Source organism: Spodoptera frugiperda, chromosome 7 (assembly GCF_023101765.2).
Source record: "Spodoptera frugiperda isolate SF20-4 chromosome 7, AGI-APGP_CSIRO_Sfru_2.0, whole genome shotgun sequence".
NCBI lineage: Eukaryota > Metazoa > Arthropoda > Insecta > Lepidoptera > Noctuidae > Spodoptera > Spodoptera frugiperda.
Window position 1 is genome coordinate 2,241,881 of NC_064218.1, and position 18,802 is coordinate 2,260,682.

Consider the following 18,802-nt stretch of genomic DNA (forward strand, 5'->3'; position numbering starts at 1 on the left):
TGCGTAGAAGTCGTCAGCTTTAGCATCGCAGAAGAACACTGGGTACACTAATAAAAAAATAATGATAATATGTAGTTGCACGGTTGACACATGGCAACCGGCTGCCGTGCTACGGGTAGCGAGTTCGATTCCCACACAAAGTAACTATTCCCACACGTGTGATCCACAAATTGTTGTTCTGGGTCAACGTGTCATGTTTATCATATCAATTGGATGTTTTAAAAAAATAAAACAGTTTTGGAACCCTATGCAACACCTCTTCGTAAATTACCAAGGAGACTTATAATTATCTCCCTTCAACCCCATACAAAATCAAAATAGCATTTACATAAAGGAGTTCACTAACCAAACCAGCTACGGAACTCCATACAACACATCTAATGGCCCAACCTAAGGGAAATCTACGTCTCCCTAGAGCCTCGCCACACAAAATAAAAATCACCGAACCTTCTGTAATTGCCTGTTGAGTAACCACATTACAGCGTCATGTTCACTCCGCACACGTCTCTCTGATTGTTTTGTCGGCTCACAACTACAACACATTGTTATTTGTAAACTATACACACCACACTTACACACACACACATACAAACAGACGTACAGACATACAGACCACCCTTTCAAGAACCGCCAAGCTTTTATTTCACTCGTAAATTGTTTACAGCCTTACAAAACCTTACAAAACCTTTCTGTTTGTTCCTTATATTTCGTATTTACATAATTTTCGTTTTATGGAAACGAGTAACTGTATCTGCTAGCAAAAGTTTATTGACTTGTGTTGGTTAATTTTATTTTTTTATTAACTTATGTTCGCAGCTTCGCTTGCGTGGGTTTGTGACTAAATGTTCTAAAATAAAAGTAGCCTATGTTATTCGTTAGTACATCAACTACCTGCTAATAAAAGTCTTGACAAAATTGGTCCCGCCATTTCAGAGATTAGCCGGAACAAACAGACAGATAGACAAAAGTCAAAAAGTATATATTTTGGTACTATATGTATCGTATGTATATGGATATATTTAAAATCAGTTACTTCAATATTACAAACAGACCGCAATTTTATTCATTATTCTAGATTCTAGATGTATTAATGTGGTGTGTTTAGTCGGAGCAACTGCTTTTACAGCCAGGCTTGAGAACTTCACTGCGCTACTAAAAATACAACTTCTATATAACCCCTGACTAGTCCATTCGAAACTACACTTTGAACAAGCACCTAGCTTAATTAACAGACAGACTAACAGACAACTATTTATTTATTTATTTGTTGATATCAAAAGTACCTGCTTAAGGTTTAATTAAAATAAATGCTTTGATTTTGACTTTATACAACATTTTTCAAAATAATATCTTTAGGAGCCTTTACTAAATAGGTACAAATTGGACTAGGTAATAGGTAACTGAAACTGACCGGTATGCATAATTAATTAAGACGAGTGATTCATAGTGTCAGTTTCATAGCTCTCTGATATGATGCTGATACATAAGGTGTTCTAAAATTATCTGCCACAGCTTTAATGGGAGGTAGTGTTGCGTGTGAAGATTACAATAGTGAAACAATTTCGTACCTTGGACCAGTTAACACAATTTGAAAACCTAAAAAAGTTAAATGAACTTTCACTCGACTCTGCATAAAGTGATTCAGAAATACGCACCACGCGTCTTTAGGGATAGAGACAGTGAATGAGACAGTTTATTCATGAAAAAATATCGACATATCAAACATATATACAATATCTCTTTCCTTTCTTTACAAAGAAATCTACTATTTTTGTATGAAAAAAAACTCATAATAATCAATAATTTATATTTACTATTGTAATCTTCAAACACAACACTACCTCCTACTGAACCTGTGGCAGATAATTTTAGAGCACCTTATACATATATCAAAATTTAGGCTGATATCTCAGGTTGTCCTACGCCTAGACCCAACCATACATTAATACTATCCCTTTACAGTATATTACGAACAACAAACCCAAAATAATAACGAAATATTTACTATTAACTAACGTTCCTGTTTATCTACCAACAACCAGGCGATTACAAAGCACTTTCATAAACGTGTCTACGCCATTCTCCTAATAACAAGCAATATTATAATTTTAACCAACAATTCGAAGCCCGGTCTTTAGAAGCAGTATTTCGATAAAATCTTTTAACAATAGTTGGATATTGAATTCGTATTATATTGAAAACTGTATCGATGGTATCTTCTCTCACATTGTTTTACTCGACTGGTAGGTATCATTATTTTATTCAAACGTAAAATTGTATGATGTTTCAGAGATATTAAACTGTTACTGCTGTTAAGATAAAAAAAAATATCAATGATATTTTTTGAGATGAAATAAGAGCTTTATTGTAACTTTTGTGAGACATACTTAATTAATTTATTATGTTATCGGCTTACTCACGTAACTGTTTGACGAAGAACTCGACTAGTTTCACTGGGACTGAGTAGCAGCGACAATCGCCATGTCGTGTGTCATGACTGTTGCATAGCTTGAAACTAGTCGAGTTCCAGTTCGAGCCATGCTAGAGGGTCATATTATAAAAAAGATTAAAGTAAACCCTACTATTTAGAACTTAAAGTCCAGAACCGGCCACCAGCCATTGGCAGTTAACGATACGCAACGCAACGTCACGCCTTTCATTCCCGAAGGGGTAGGCAGAGGTGCACATTACGGCACGTAATGCCACTATACAATGAACACCCACTTTTCACCATTTGTGTTATAAGTCCCATGTAACAGTTGACGATATGTGAACAAAAAATGTAATGAAATTCATGTGTACCACGCATATTACTAGTTACTTAACATTTTGAAATTGAAACACCTAATAACTTTAGTCACTACAAATGAATCAAAACCGACGTTTTACAGTTTTGACCATTAAATTAATCAAATTAGTAAAAACAATAAATACTTAAAAACAGCTCATTAAAAATAAAACGGAGGCTCTACGTCATAATTTCGTTTAACATGTACAGAAGCGTGACGTCACGCGATATTTCGACTCGAACCATCAACGTTATTTATTGATTTTACTTTTTTTATTTATTTGTTGAGTCTAAGTAATATTTTGTGCAGAAAAATATAATTACAAAAGTAGCGACTAAATGCCGTACTCAGAATCATTTAATAGTTACTTAACCCAATCCTTACAAATTAATTGTTTTCGATACAATAAGGAATAGTTTAAGTAATTATTAAATGTCTCTGAGTATGACTGATATTTGAAGTAGTACAAAACACGCTTAATTAAATTCCATAAGTATTCGACTACAGCTATCAACCATGCCATAATACGATAGCCATCCCTATAACTATTGCAAAAGTCTATTGTGTGATTTTTATATCTTATTACCTTTATGTTTCACGTACAAGAAAAGAGCGTATTCTTTTTTAAAATGCCGGCAACGCCCCTGAGGTACAATCATGGCTGAAGTCTATGTCTAAGTCTAACGCACCTGTGACTATTCTGCTGTTGCGGGTGTCCATGGGCGGCGCTGATTGCTTACTATAGAATAGGAAGAGGAGGAGAAGTATAAATATGTAATATTAAATATAAAAAAAAATCATAAAAAATGTTGCCATTGCCTTTACCCCTGGCCATGCCATAGTTTTACCGCATTGCTCATATTCTTCACTCTACTTCCAAACACATAAAATTCCAAGAAGTTCGGTTAAGTAGATAAAGCATACCAAACAAACTAACTTTCCCATTTATAACATTAGCTAAAACACTAATAAAACTCAGACATAAGACTTGAAAATCTTAAATACTAGTCAAACAACGAGTATATATACGTAATAATAACGCTTCACACATAAAGCAGGTACTCCTTTCAAACTCGAAGCTGACACACTGACCCGATTCCTTTCTCGTACGCTCGATGCCATATGGGGTAAGCAGGTTGACATACTCATCCGAAAATAATGAATTATTAATTATGGTTCCTCCTCCCCTCTTAATATGGTTGGAATTGTAATGTATTAGCTGTCTCTGTTATTTTTGTTTTAATTAAATGAGACGTGTATAATTAAAAGTTATAATTACATAATTAGTAAAGTTATTATTACCTTTACATAATGATTATATCACATCGACTGCATGGTTGACGCGGTGGCTAGGCAACTGGCTGCTGTGTAACAGATAGCGGGCTTGAATCGCCACACAGAGCAACTCTTTGTATGATCCACAAATTGTTGCTTCGGGTCTAGGTATGATGTGTATGTGAAGTTGTATGTTTATAAACGCACCCATGACACAGCAGATAATCCTAGTGTGGGATGACGTTAAAATTAAAAAAAAAACAGTTTAGATCTCTATAAAGTACTCGTACTACAGAGAGTAATCGAGATTGTGCCTAATATACAGGATTTACTCGCACATCTTGTTATTCGCTGAAACAATAGAAATAACAAGATCTCAAACATCAACACTGCAGATCTTTTTAAACGAAATGTACAGTCAGCAACTATTTTAATGTAGTTGAGTTAAAATAAAGCAGTCTTTTTTATGCTTTTAGCTAGTCCGGAGTCGGAAAATCTTAAGAAATTAGTGTAGTACGGAGGTTATTAGTGGTTAGCTTAGTTTCACAGGGATAATAACTGCAGCTTGATTCAAATATGAAGTAATTTTTTATCAATTAGAGTAGAGAAATACGGTACAAAACTGCGTGTATAAAATTAATGTTGAAAGAAAGAAAGAAAAACCGTAAATACGCCTTAACCGAGAATACAGGTATACAATAATATTAAATGAGAAGTGCGTCGCAGCGCAAAAAGCTGGTGCTCAACTTAATACCGAGGCCCGGGCACGAAAGCTCGAGACCGCAACGCTGATTTCCAGTATATTAAAAAAAAAATCTTCGAACTTTAACTTTAGGAACTACTGACTTCAGACTTCACCGTCTAACCGTACACCAGCACCGTATGCAGATGATATCTCTCACAATTTGCATAACGAAAATGATTTCACAACTTACACTTGAAATGGGAGGGCGGGAGTAAAAGAGGAACACGTTGAAAGGAATAATAGGAACGTGCTTCTGCGTGATATGGAACGTAATGGGACGTGTTCGTTTGTTTAAATAATAATCATTACCACCAAGTGCGTTTGTTGATTGTACCTACTTACCTACTCGGGGGTAATGAGAAATTTCGCTGATTGTACTTTGTTTTAAATTTGGAAGTGTGAATGCAAGAAGTACGTGACTGTCGCGTTGTTCTTGTGGTTAAAAGTGGAATAAAATTGTATAGTTAGTTAAGGACATATCACAGTTTAACGGTACCGCTCCAATCCAGCGATAAACTTATAAGAAGGGCTGACAATAATTTTAAAGATAGATTCCTTTTCGCAGATGTATAAAATTTACTGGTGCTCAACTTAATACCGAGGCTCGGACACGAAAGTCGAGACCGGGCAACGCTCGGATTCGATTCTCAGTATATTTAAAAAAAATAATTGGGCTTTTTTCGATACTTTCGAAAGTTTCTTGGTAGCTACGGAGTACTGGAAATATGCCCAGTATCATCAACCGGCTAACCGTACAAACTACATGGGACACTACATATATTGATGAATCTCTCACAATTTTTTAAATCTTAATACAAGTTCACAGACACACATAAAAGTGTTCTTTCTCCCATAAATAATTTGTCTTCTATTATTATGTATACCCCAACATCAAACCCCGTCACACAACATAGCACGATCATTACCCATTACCTTCAAAAACAGAATAAAGAATAAACAATCCCGTTTCTGACATCAGTAAAAACAAACGGGTATTTAAGTACACATCGTCTTCTCTAAGCATATTACGGAAAGATACAAAAAATAGAAGAAACGCTTAATAAATCTGAATGTATGTTCAAATGTATTTTGCTAAGTAAAGGGGAGTTTTAGAGGTATTTCGTCTGTTATGTAGACTTATAAGGTATATTTTTATTGTAATGTACTAGCTTCAATCCAGCGATAAAGTTTCACCACGAGAGTGCTGATGTTAATTTTACAAGATAGATTCTTAATATAACTTGCACTTGACAAACACAATTCAAAGTCAAAGTCGAATTCGTTATATTATTTCATGGTCAAAGCGAAGATATTACAACATGTTGACAAAATATCTATCTGTAGTACTAGTCCTCTAGTGCAACTTCGTTTGCACGTATCCCGCTACTTCGACAAATACAGTCAACGCACCAACACATATTGGATACTAATTTTCAATTCACAATAACTTCTCTTTCCCTTAACCGCGTTTAAAATATTAAAATGTTTTTTGGTTTCTGTGACTCTTCTTTGATCGCCCCCCCTATCAGTTTTTGATAGCGAAATTAACTGAATTATGAAACAAAAGAAAGATACCTATTCTATTAAGTTCTTTTTCTGAACTTATCTTACCTTAAATTACGATTTTTTTTTTAATTATTTCCCTAATATTAAATTGACCTAACTTTAAATTTTAACCAAAATCTTAATAGAAAATATCAAAAATAAATGCGATTTAATACTAACCTTAGAATACAATACCTATTATTATCATACAATTATTGTTGTCGCGCTGAAAAGCACGTTTTATTTTTCTCAAAGAGCTGCGATAAATAAACGCGTCCGATCGCTTCCAATTTCAAAGTGCTAATGGGGAGCCGCTGCCGCCGACGCGCTATTTATAGCTACACCCCGCCGCCGCGGCCGGCCCGTACCGTGCCGCAATACTAATATCGTGATATCTCCTAAACTATATGTCTAAATAACACACTGTAAACTGCAAAAATAATCTAAATTAAATGCTCGTGATGATGAACTTACTTATTATGATAAGGATATATGTATTATTGGTTATATCACCAGTTAAACATCACCTAACGAATTAAATGTTTTTTTAATACAGAAAAGTAGTTTTTGTGACTTAAATAAAAAAGCTGGATATATGTCATCGCGGACTTTTTTGTAGAACTAATAAAGACCAATGTTTTTGCTATACATTGTTCTTACTTGTATCCAACGGTATAAGCGGCGCACGCACAAATGCAATCTTCAATTAGATATTTTTTCTGACTTCTTGGACATAAATCGCTATAACTCAGCTAATATAGTTTCAATGTATTTCAATTATATATAAAAACCTGTCGGAGAAAATACTCTTTCTATTAGTGAAAACCGCATCAAAATCCGTTGCGTAGTTTTAAAGTTTTATGCATACGAAGGGACTACAGACAAAATGGGCGACTTTGTTTTATACTATGTATAGATTTACCTACTGCTCGGCTTTTATTGGTCATAGCGTGATATTTTTTTATTAAATGAGATAGTATATAACTTTTTTTACTGTTCCTCATCATTATTCACAATTATGATAATGATTATGATTATGTGACAATCCACGATGGCACAATAGGCGTCTTCTACAGGTTCCAGACAGGTTAGACATTGATGATGGATTAAAAGGTTCAGATTAATGAAAAATCGCTCCGGCCAAGTGTCTAAATCGATGATTACATAGCAAGAGTAAAGGTGTTTATTTGAGCAATACTTCTCTACTCATACGGTTAGGTACCGCACAAGATGACGTCATAACCAAGACAAACTCACATTCGAATACACACCGTATCGTATGATAATTAAGTATTTTTTCGACTGTATAACTTAGATATTCGTTCTATGAGCCTCTTCTAACGGAATTGTTATTTTTACGTCTTACGCACTTAGAAAGCACATTGTCTTGGAGACATTTTATTCAAATACTAAGATGGGTTCGAATTTTATTTTTTTCTACTTTTTTTGCTTGCTTAAATACAGGGCTTTTGGCTCAAAAAACACAGTCAATGTGGAGGAATGATCGTTTATTGTTTTAACGAGAATTGCCCTAGGAGTTGGAAAAGGTTTTTTTTTTCTTTAGTTTTAAAACAAGAAAGTAAAATACTGAACTACGCAGGTCTTGTAGGTAGCGTTTGAAAATGAAACTTTCGTTGTTTTTACATGTTATGTTATTTTGTTTTCCATGGAAAATGTTAGACGATGTTTAGTGGTTCTAGAAACAAATGTTTACTGAACATGAGCAAAGTTTGACCGTGTTCTGTGTTAAAAATGGTAAAATGTAGCAGTTATGTTATTAGTTCTTTCGTTATGAACACCTATAATTCTAGATTTCATGCTATTACTGAGAAATCCAGCAATGAATATCTTCTCCCGCCTAGGGCGAGGCGAGAGGAAGTATCCGACTCTTCCTGACTGACTAAAAACCCGATAACTTGCTACTAGGCAGTCTGTAGCTCCAGGTCGGGTTGAGTCAACTATGGCTTTAAACTGCGGTCAGCGACCTACTAAGAGACGGACAGCAGCATTCTACAAACTTTCAATGACTCTATCTCCACCTTACTTACCAACCGTCGATACGAGTATTACGGCAAACATCTTTAAGCGCTTTTGGTCATCTTTACACTGGACCCTGATAGACCTAATAACGATGCCCAAGTATGGAAAACATCTTTAAACACTTTTGTCTCTCTTGACCTTGATAGAACAAATGACAATGCCTATGACTATAATAGTGCTAAATATATTCTTCTTTCAATTCCAGGTGTCAACCAGAACGGGCATCGTATCCCACTACGTTCGACTGCAGATAGTGGTGCCCGAAGCCTTCATCCTCGGGTCAGGGGAGCACCATGTGGACATGGGCAGCGTCATCCATCTCATCTGCATTGTTGAAAAGGTATGTTTTAAACCATACACTTTTTGAAGCGGATAAATACTGTTTTTAGGCTCCGTAGTCAAATGGCAAAAAACGGAACCCTTATAGATTCGTCATGTCTGTCTGTCCGTCCGTCCGTCTGTATGTCACAGCCAAATCCGAAGCCGTTGGGCTTACATTGTTGAAACTTTGTAGGTTGATGTATTATCTTTTATATATAATTCTTCTGTACGTGTGAATGTCACTGCTTAAACGACTGGACCGATTTTGATGATTTTTTTTGTGTGTGTTCAAGGGGATCTGAGAATGGTTTAGATTCACAATTTTGTCCGCTGGACAATGTTTTTTTAATTCATTTTTAATTAATTAGTAGTTGTTGATTTTGGAATGTTTTACATTGGATACGACAGACGGCGCTACCACCGCAGTGTCAAATATTAATGACGTTAGATATTGTCATAACAGTCAGTCAGTCCAGAATGTTTTAGCTTATTAATAAAATTTAAAATTTTCAAATTAAAGACGTGTAGACAGGACAACGTCTGTCGGGTCCGCTAGTAACTTTTATATTATGTCATCTACTTGCCGCTACGGAAACCTTCATGGGCAAGACCGACTCGCACTTGGCCGGTTTTATTGTTAGAAATAAATACTATATGTACAACCTACATATAAAGAAGGTTCTTTTTCGGAAACCTTTTATAACTGTTTATAAAAGTAGGTATAGGTATATAGAGCATTAAGTATCGTGGAAAACGCCTACTCTCTGCCCGCGTTTCTGAAAAAAACATGATCTAGATATACATAATTCAAAAGAATAGCGTCCAAATTCTCATAGTCCACTTACTACACTCCTTTCAACAAAAACCACGCCACAAGAACGCTCAACCTACTTTCCGAAATAAAAGAAAAAAAAATGCGAAAGAGAGAGAGAGAGAGAGAGAAAAAACACAATTTAAAAACGTTCCAGAAAGTTCCCGCGCGAATTATAGAGCGGACTAATTGCATGTTTTACAAAAAAATTATATATTTTTGCGCGCGGGCTACCATTTTTTTTTCTTTTTCAACATTATTTTTCTTAACGAGGCGAGCTTGGCTTTGGTAGTGTGTAGAATCGCTTCGGCGGTAATTAAGAGCTGTGAGGTCGTGTTTGCGGGAACGATCTATCGATTTACCGACTCGAGAGCGGATATTTTCGTTTAAAAGTCGCCATTAAAAGACGGCAGTTGGTCGGTGATTATCTTGAATTAAAATGGCCGCTGTAGTTGCTTGATATAAGTAAATCTTTGCAGAGCCAATCTTAGCTAAAACCTTAACTATTAAGGTCGACATTAAATTACTTTGGCATAATTTTAAATTGCATACTGATACTAATTGAAATACATAAGAAAGTTAGAATATTTCCTGGAATTAAACAATCTAATTTGGGCTGCAATCTCAATGATACACGATAATAAAAACAAGAATGCAACTACGAGTACACTTCGACTTCAAATGGAGATAACGATTCCCGATTTTGGTATTTACTTAAACAATAATTCCTGAGAGCTCAAAGTCATTTAATGACAATTAATAGGACATTAAGTTAATCTCATTGAAATGAAATAGGCATAATAATAATTAATGGCAACCTACAAGAAATAAAATACAAAGAAAACGCACATCAGACTTCTTGTTCAACAATCAAACACACACATACAAAACGTCAATCGTTTCGTAAAAAAGAGACAGAAAGAAGAAGAAAATCTGCCCTTCCAAACTGCCATTACTCCATAGAAAAAGTTATAGAAAACTCATTCAAACATCTGCCTTCTCCTTCAAGGATTAACAAGCGTAATTATTACCTACGTACACCTCCATGATGGCTTATATGATCTAAAGCCGGTTATTATAACCTCACACCTGGTATAGGCTCTCACGGCGAAATGCGTTTTCAATACATTAGTGGTTCACTAAGCATGAGTATCGATCGGTTAATACCCGAGCCAAGCTGTACCCAGTAATTAGTGCTACGCTCCAAATTGTTGCTCTGCTTAATTATAATATCATGGGTGGTACGGTGGACGGGGTCGGCAGAAGTGTTATAGTGTAGTTAGATTATGCGTCGTGATTGTTTTAGTAATGCTAAGTTTTGGTTGAGTATAATGTTAGGGGGTTTTTCCACCAGAGATGTGCTATGCTACGTTGCTGTGGATGCGTTTGGCTTTCATCATATTACACATCATACTCATTGTTAACCACTGGTGAAAACGGACTCAGTTAACCTATTTTTTTATATGGAAAGATGCTATTGATGGATTGCCTACTATCGATACATTCCTTACACGAGCTGCACATTTTCTTCGCATACGGTCATACATATTTCAGTTATCTATGTAGCATAGCTACATAGCACATCTCAGGTGGAAAACACCCTTAGTACCTATCTAGTCATTAGTTGATATGGCCATATCATTGTCACAATTCATGTAAAATTACATAAGTTTACAAAACAACATTCGGGTAACCTAAGTATCAACTCATAAGATTTTAAGACACGTTTGTTTGAAGCATTTTTTATTTATATCTTTTATCTTGAATTTAACAAAACAAAAATAGCTGGGATCAAACTGTTTTAAGACTTCATTTAATTATAATAAATTACCCTATAACATCTAAGGCTTCATAATTGAAAATAAACCTCTGCTTCACAGTTGGCAAATGAAATTCCATTTTATAGCAAAAAATATCACATTTCACGTTACAAGTGGCCTTGTGTGCCACAAGTGCTATATTCCCTTATTGCCCTTTTCTAAATCCGGCCCTGGCAACGCATGACGTCAGCATAAACATGATACGAGATTTACATAATCGTGGTAATAGCGAAGCAAGACGAGGCGAGGCGAGACGAACGAGTCGAGACGAATGGTGACGTGCGAGGCAATGTCTGTTTGTCGGTATGCTTGCTATTCTCGCGTTGTCGCAGATAATTTGCATGCTCTGTCTCATACATACCGACGGTGAATATTTTTCTGTAGGAATTCTTCTATGGAAATATGAGAGGAGTTTTTTTTTTGTGTGTAGTTTTGCGTATGCGTTATGTGTTCTGTGGTGATGTATGTTTGCTGGATTATTGCAGTCGAATGTGGCTGTTATTGTTAGGCGTTGTGCCATACTCGTATTGCGTTTAATTGCCTTAGACATAGTAGGTATTACCGAGATACCTACTTGATTTAGACTGTATATTATGTTTTAATTCCTGTGAGGAGGAGTAGTCATAGGCCTGTGCCTATGACTACTCCAGAGACGAGTGGAAGGAGGGTAGGGAGGCTTTTGCCCTGCAGTGGGACGACCATGACTGTAAATAAATAATAATAAATAAGGCAAAAATCATCCAATGACTTCTCCCGCCTGTTAGACTCTTACTGACTAAAAACCACCCCGTTCCTTCTCCTGTTCTTTGGGCCGGAGCTCCGGTAAACACGCTAAGTAGTCCGCGGTTTCGGAGGTACGTATACGCATAGATATACAAATATACAATGTAAGAATCAATTTTCTCTAGATATATTTGTCCTAAACTACCTATTAGAGGGCGAATCTAAAAGTTCACCTATACTTTTTGGTTTAAAGGAAGAGAAGGAGAAAATCATTCTCTCTTCCACCCAAGGTGTTGTTACGTGTCAGTATTTAGACCTCAATAACAAAAACATCGTTTTCAATTCATATCTTTCACCATAACCAAGTTAACTACAGCCACAAACATCCCTACAATCAACAATCACTCTTACTACTCACAGAATAAAGACCATGTTAATAAACCAGTAACGTTTTAGTAGGGACAATGTTTACGAGCGTGTGACGTGTCGTACGAGTTTGGGGACGTCGTAAAAATCGGTCGGCTCGGTTTGTTCCCAAACACACAAACACACGGACAGTTGACATACCAAATAGTTAGCAAATACCCTATTTTGTTACGTTTACAATGTGACGTACGTTTTTCTTTCTTCTGGTATGTCAGGATTTTTGTCATTAATTTGTTCTTTTGTATAGACGTAATGTTGATTGTAGTGTGTATGAAAGTATTTAGGTTGTCATGTCGGTCAAGGGGTTGCAAGTGAGACTGTTGAACACGGGATTTTAAGTTTGTTTGTATGGGATCGAAAGGTTAGGGAAAATTGTAGGTATTATTGGGCTTTTTTAAGCCAAAGCCAAATTAGTGGTGTCGTATTGGTTTCACAAATATAAAAAAAACCATCCATTACTTTTTTTATGGTATAAGTCGGTAAACGAGTAGACGGATCACCTGATGGTAAACAATCGTCGCCGCCCATGGACACTCGAAACACCATAGGCCTTTCAGGGATTAGGAATTTAAGGGTTATTGGGGAGTATTGGATTAGAAAGATAGGGAATAAGGGTAATTGGGCCTACGGTAACCTCACTCACAAAACGCAGGCGTTGTCGTCACGTCGGTTTTCTGAGAGACCTTGGTATCACTCCGATCGAGCCGGCTCATTCGAGCCGAAGCAAGACTCTTCCACACTTAAAATACTATTCCAAAACATAACCACGAAACTTCAACAGCTAACCAAATTTTTCTCTATCTTACAGAGCCCAACACCACCGCAATACGTATTCTGGTACCACAACGACCGTATGATCAACTATGACGCGACGCGGGGCGGGATCACAGTGGAGACTGAGCCTGGAGCCCGCACGCAGTCCCGGCTCACGGTGCGCGGAGCCACGCTGAAGGACTCAGGGAACTACACGTGCAGCGCGAGCAACACTGAGCCCGCTTCCATTCATGTCTTCGTTTCGGAAGGCAGTAAGTAAAGAATCCATTAACACTTTCTTTTTACACAGAGGAATCCATTCAGATCTTTCATGCAATTGACTGCACGTTTGGCGCGGTGGCTGGGCTGCTGTGCAACGTGTAGCGGGTTGGATTCCCGCACGAAGCAACTATTAGTGTGATCCACAAATTGTTGTTATGTGTACGTGAAATTGTATACATATTTGTAAGAGCACCCACAACAGAGTAGAAAATCCTAGTATGGGGCAACGTTTAAAATATAAATTATAGATATATCAGTAGTAATATAGTTTACAGGCTGCCTTGTGGAAAGCCGTCTACGTGGCATAATTACCATGCATCTGCAACACTAGTAGCATCAGAAATTAATTGTGAAACATGTAGGAGATAGTTTAATTATTGCACTATTATTTTTGAGGAACATTAAAAACGATCGCACATCGAACGGGCTAGGCAGATTCGAGGATGCTCAACTTGTTTTAAGCCATACCGGGGCTCAAAACCATAATCCGCGTGCGTCTCGAAGAACACCGCGCAGTCAGTGTATTGACGACGTTTCCTATTCACGCAACTCATAAAACTAATCGAGCATCACCTCTCACTACCAAGCCAAATTGTGGTCAAACACTATCCTATTAGGTATAAAATAAATCATCAAGAAAGTGTAACATTAAGTTAAAAGTAAAATAAATTCCTAATCATCCATTTATTGTTCCAGGCAACAAGATGGCGGCTATACTCCGACGCAACACTAGCGCCATCCACGGTATCACGACCAGTGGCACCTGTCTGCTGCTCCTAACCTCAATATTGCTGCACTTCGGCCTCCGATGACGTTAGTGCGGGACGCCAGATATTTAGGCACTGTATGAGAGAAAGGGACAGATATAGGACGCGTGTTTCGTTTTTTTGAGGGGTTTTTAATAATTTTTAATTTATGTGATTCTGTTTTTGTTGTATAGATAAACTTGATATCAAGATTTGGATTATTTGTGGTATTTGGATTAATTGTATACTGTAGTAATGCAAATCCAGTTGTGAAGCAGTCAGTCATTGAGACGATCAAGCGAATAAACAGATCGGTTTTTATCTATACATACATACCGTCATACCTATATATAAAAATCAATTGCTGATCATTAGGCTCGCTAAAACTCGAGAACGGCTGGACCGATTTGGCAAAGATTTTGAACTATTTATGGAAGTCCGGGGAAGGTTAAAAAGGTAGGAAAAAATGTTTGTGACGGTACGAAGTTTGCCGGGTCAGATAGTATTGTATAAAAAACTAAAAGAAGATTTTAACATGGTATAATTCAAAATACGTAAACCCAAACATTTACCCAACTGATTAAAAAGAGGATTATGTTAGTTTTCTTTCAAAAATCTAAATGTCAGAAAGTCCTCATACAGTGCCAACATAGAAAATTAATTTAAAAAATAAATAATAATAATAAACCAATCATTGAATTGTAATATAAGGTTTATTATAACATTACATTATGAAATAATAAGTTTACATAACAAATATAAAGACGTAACTTAGTTACTTATTACTTAAATTAAAATTTAATATAGGCATGATATTGTACAGATTATTATTGAGACAATTATTAGTTAATATAGCTAATAATAATACTTACTATAAATAAAATAATTGCTGGAATTTGTGAAATTAATACATAACTGATTATGAGAAAATTAATTATTATATTTTTCGGCTTACTCACGTAATTATTTGACAAGGAACTCAACTAGTTTCAAGCCATGCTAGAGGCTCATATTCATAAGCAGCATTCCGCGACACACAACGCGGCGACGGTCGCGCTGCTATTCTGAAAAAAAACTCCGAAAAACATAACAATTATCATTATAATTATCAATAATTATCTCACGAAAGTTTTAATATAAACTTTGTGAAAGTTATTCTGAATGTATGTAAAAAGTTTGATAAAGCTGTCGCTTTATCATCGCCCCTTTTATCCCCGAAGGGGTAGGCAGAGGTGCACATTACGGCACGTAATGCTGCTATACAATATACGCCCACTTTTCACCAGTTGCTAAGGACTGTGTCAAGGAACTATTAAGTGACTGTTAGTACGGCAGTTAGTCCGTCTCGCAAGAATGAGTTCCACAAATAACCTACCTTTTTTAAGGGGGATACATCATCCAATGACTTCTCCCGCCTTGGGCGAGGCAAGAGACAGTGTCAGACTCTTACTGACTAAAAACCACCCCGTTCCTACTTCTGCTTTTCGAGCCGGAGCTCCGATAAACCCGTTAGGTAGTCCGCAGTCTCCGGAACAGAAAATAATTACCTACATTCATAAATTTAATGTGTTACAGAACATACAACAAGACAGACATACTTTATACATAATTGATATGAAAACAATACAAAAACCTTAAAAAATCAATAATAACATAGCTATTTGTAATATTGTTGTTCTCAAAAAATGGTAAAATATAAGATGAAAATATTCAGTCATTATACTACTATAAAATAATGCTCAAAAAATATAAACAAAGTTCTGATATTCGTATGTAAATATTAATAAATATAGTTCGATTCATTAAAAATTGTAAATAATTAATAAAACATAGGTAACATGGCGGATGGATTTTTCAATGTTTTTTGTTTTATTTTTTGCAATTACCACCTTTTGCGACGTGTTTTAAAACAGCCAGTATCTCTTTGTAAAATTAATTAGAAGATTCCAGTAAAAAAAAAACTATTAAAAATATTATTTTCCTCTTGTAACAACTACCGTAAAACGGGGTAAATAGAATTCAAGGGGTGAATAAATGTTGGGAAAATGTTCTAACATCTATTCACCTCATTCTTGTGTCTATTCACCCTTTGAATTCTATTCACCTCGTTTTACCGTTACCTAACCTAGTCAACGATTCTAATATATTTTCCAACTTGAAAAAAGATTTCAAAATGAAGTCAATTAAATATGTATTCGATAAAATGAATATAGAAATTATAATAATATAAATCCGTGGCAGACTTTATATAACATATAAGTATTTAAACATAACTAATTAAATAATACGACTTACTCCCGAGTACTCAAACGCTACTCAATTTTAAGTTGTACTTAAATATCGTGCTATCTCTGTCATTTTATAAAGAATTGATAGTGACAGTACTACATACGTCTTAAAATTGAGTTGCGTTTGAGTATTCGGGCATTACTCATATAACTAACTCACTCGTAGTAATTATGAAACCCGACTGTGGCTTGAAACTAATCGGGCCACCTCAATTAGTTACATAAGTCAGTCGTATTATGTAATTCATTTAGTAAGTGTCGCGGTAGTTATTATAATAAAATAATTTAATTTATTTTAATTAATATTTTGTTATTTTTATCTTGAAACGTTATAAGCTGTACCTACATTATTTTAATTTCAACGTTATTTATAATAATTATAAATATTATAATAGGTATAATCGATTTTACAGATTTATGAATATTTGTATGTATTTAAATTAATTAATAGTTCTAATTTAAGCTGTTTATTGTAACAACTTACTAGGTAATGAGACATGAGATTATTATTGTTATTTCCATAAGCATATTTAATCATTTAAGAACATTATAATTAGATATTAAACTTAAATTCTACCTCTACCAAACACTAGTCCTTGTGACTGCCGAGTGAGGAATCACAGGATCGATTCTCAAGTCGAGCAAAGCATTGTTGGAGTTTTTTATATAGGGTAACTGGTAATTAGTGAACGATATTATACAAGTACAATCACGTGTTTAAATATCGTTCACTAATTTAATTACCAGTCATCCTACATATCGGATAGCATAATATCAGGGAATCAATCCAGTTTACAGTCAGACTCATCCCTTTTTTTGGAGGGGGAAAATCATCCATTGACTTCTCCCGCCTTGGGCGAGACGAGAGGGAGTGTCAGACTCTTACTGACTAAAAACCACCCCGTTCCTACTCCTGCTTTTCGAGCCGCAGCCTCGGTAAACCCGCTAGGTAGTCCACAGCTCCGGATCAGGCATCAGCCCTATTGGGCCCCGTCTGTAGTGGTCTGATGGCTCTTCGAGGCGCGCGCGACGCGCCGCACGCACTACAAACGCACGTACTTAAAATATGGGATGACAGGAAACACAATTTTAATTCCACATAGCTCTAAAAATAGAAAAAATCTGATGTCTCATTACCATAGACAAAAAAATAATTTACCATTAGCTATGCCATTACCGTAATTGAATCTATGGTATAACCATAGTCTAGACTAGCCATGTAAAATACCAAAAACGTATACTTTGAACTAAGATTTGAACGTTTAAATCTAAATATTTGTTATCTCCTGTAAATATAATAAGAAATAATAATTATTATTTATAATAATACTATTGTAATAGTAAATTAGTCTTATTATTAGATAATTTGTATATAAAGTCATCAGTGTTACTAAATCATTTAATGTAAATACTATTTCGGTGATCATGTATGCAATAAATAATAAATTTCCTTGGATTTTGATTTTTGTGAGTATGTGTATAAGGTTAGCACAAAGAAAAACAATAAAATTGTCGACAAAAAAAGGTAGGTGGAAGTCAAGGTCGGAAAATACTCACGTCTGATTAGGTACCTACTGTCTATAAGCCTACATGAAAAAATATTTTCTCATAATTATACCTTAGTACAAGTTACGCAGTAACAGCCGGTTCGAATGAACCCGCCAATTAGAGCGCCGAACACGCTCTCGTTTCGTTTTCGTTTAACGTAAGGCAAACTCGTACTAAGCCATCTGTACTGTAGGACAATTTCTACAGACTTCAAAAAAGAAGGAGGTTTTTTTCTATTTGACCTGTATGTATGCATGATTGGCCGACGCGATTTTGATGTGGTTTCCCATCACTTCAGGGAAAAAAGGAAAGTTACTTTATCTTTGTTTTTAGAAAAAAGTAATAAAAATGAAACACGATATAGGTAACAATATTTATTTATTATCTCCTAATACTCTTCCCACCATGATTACAAACTCATACATGAAAACTGATACAAATCCAAACTGCAACATTTAAAAAGGAACTTTACATCTAATAATAATACAGTCGACTCTCGAAATTCAAGGAACTCTTAAAATATTTCGAATTACCGAATGTTCGAAATATCAAATGGTCCGAAATTTGAACTTGCCTCAGAATTTAGGTCCTCTACAAATTCAGAGATTTTCTCTTGTTTGTCTCTACAACTTCGAATTATTGAAAGTTTGACGCGGATAAGTTCGAATTAACAAGTCATTTGGTTATGTA

General features: G+C 35.6%; 1 protein-coding gene across 2 annotated transcripts in view; it reads left to right on the plus strand.

Moving 5' to 3' along the window:
• LOC118265648 (hemicentin-2) overlaps positions 1-18,020 on the plus strand; it is a 307,809-nt gene extending 289,789 nt beyond the window's left edge. For both annotated transcript variants that reach the window (XM_050695218.1, XM_050695217.1), the window contains 3 exons: positions 8,600-8,734; positions 13,304-13,520; positions 14,227-18,020. In XM_050695218.1, the coding sequence (XP_050551175.1) occupies positions 8,600-8,734; positions 13,304-13,520; positions 14,227-14,342 (468 nt within the window). In that variant the 3' untranslated portion in view covers positions 14,343-18,020. The remainder of the gene's footprint in view (positions 1-8,599; positions 8,735-13,303; positions 13,521-14,226) is intronic.
• The last annotated feature ends 782 nt before the right edge of the window (positions 18,021-18,802 follow it).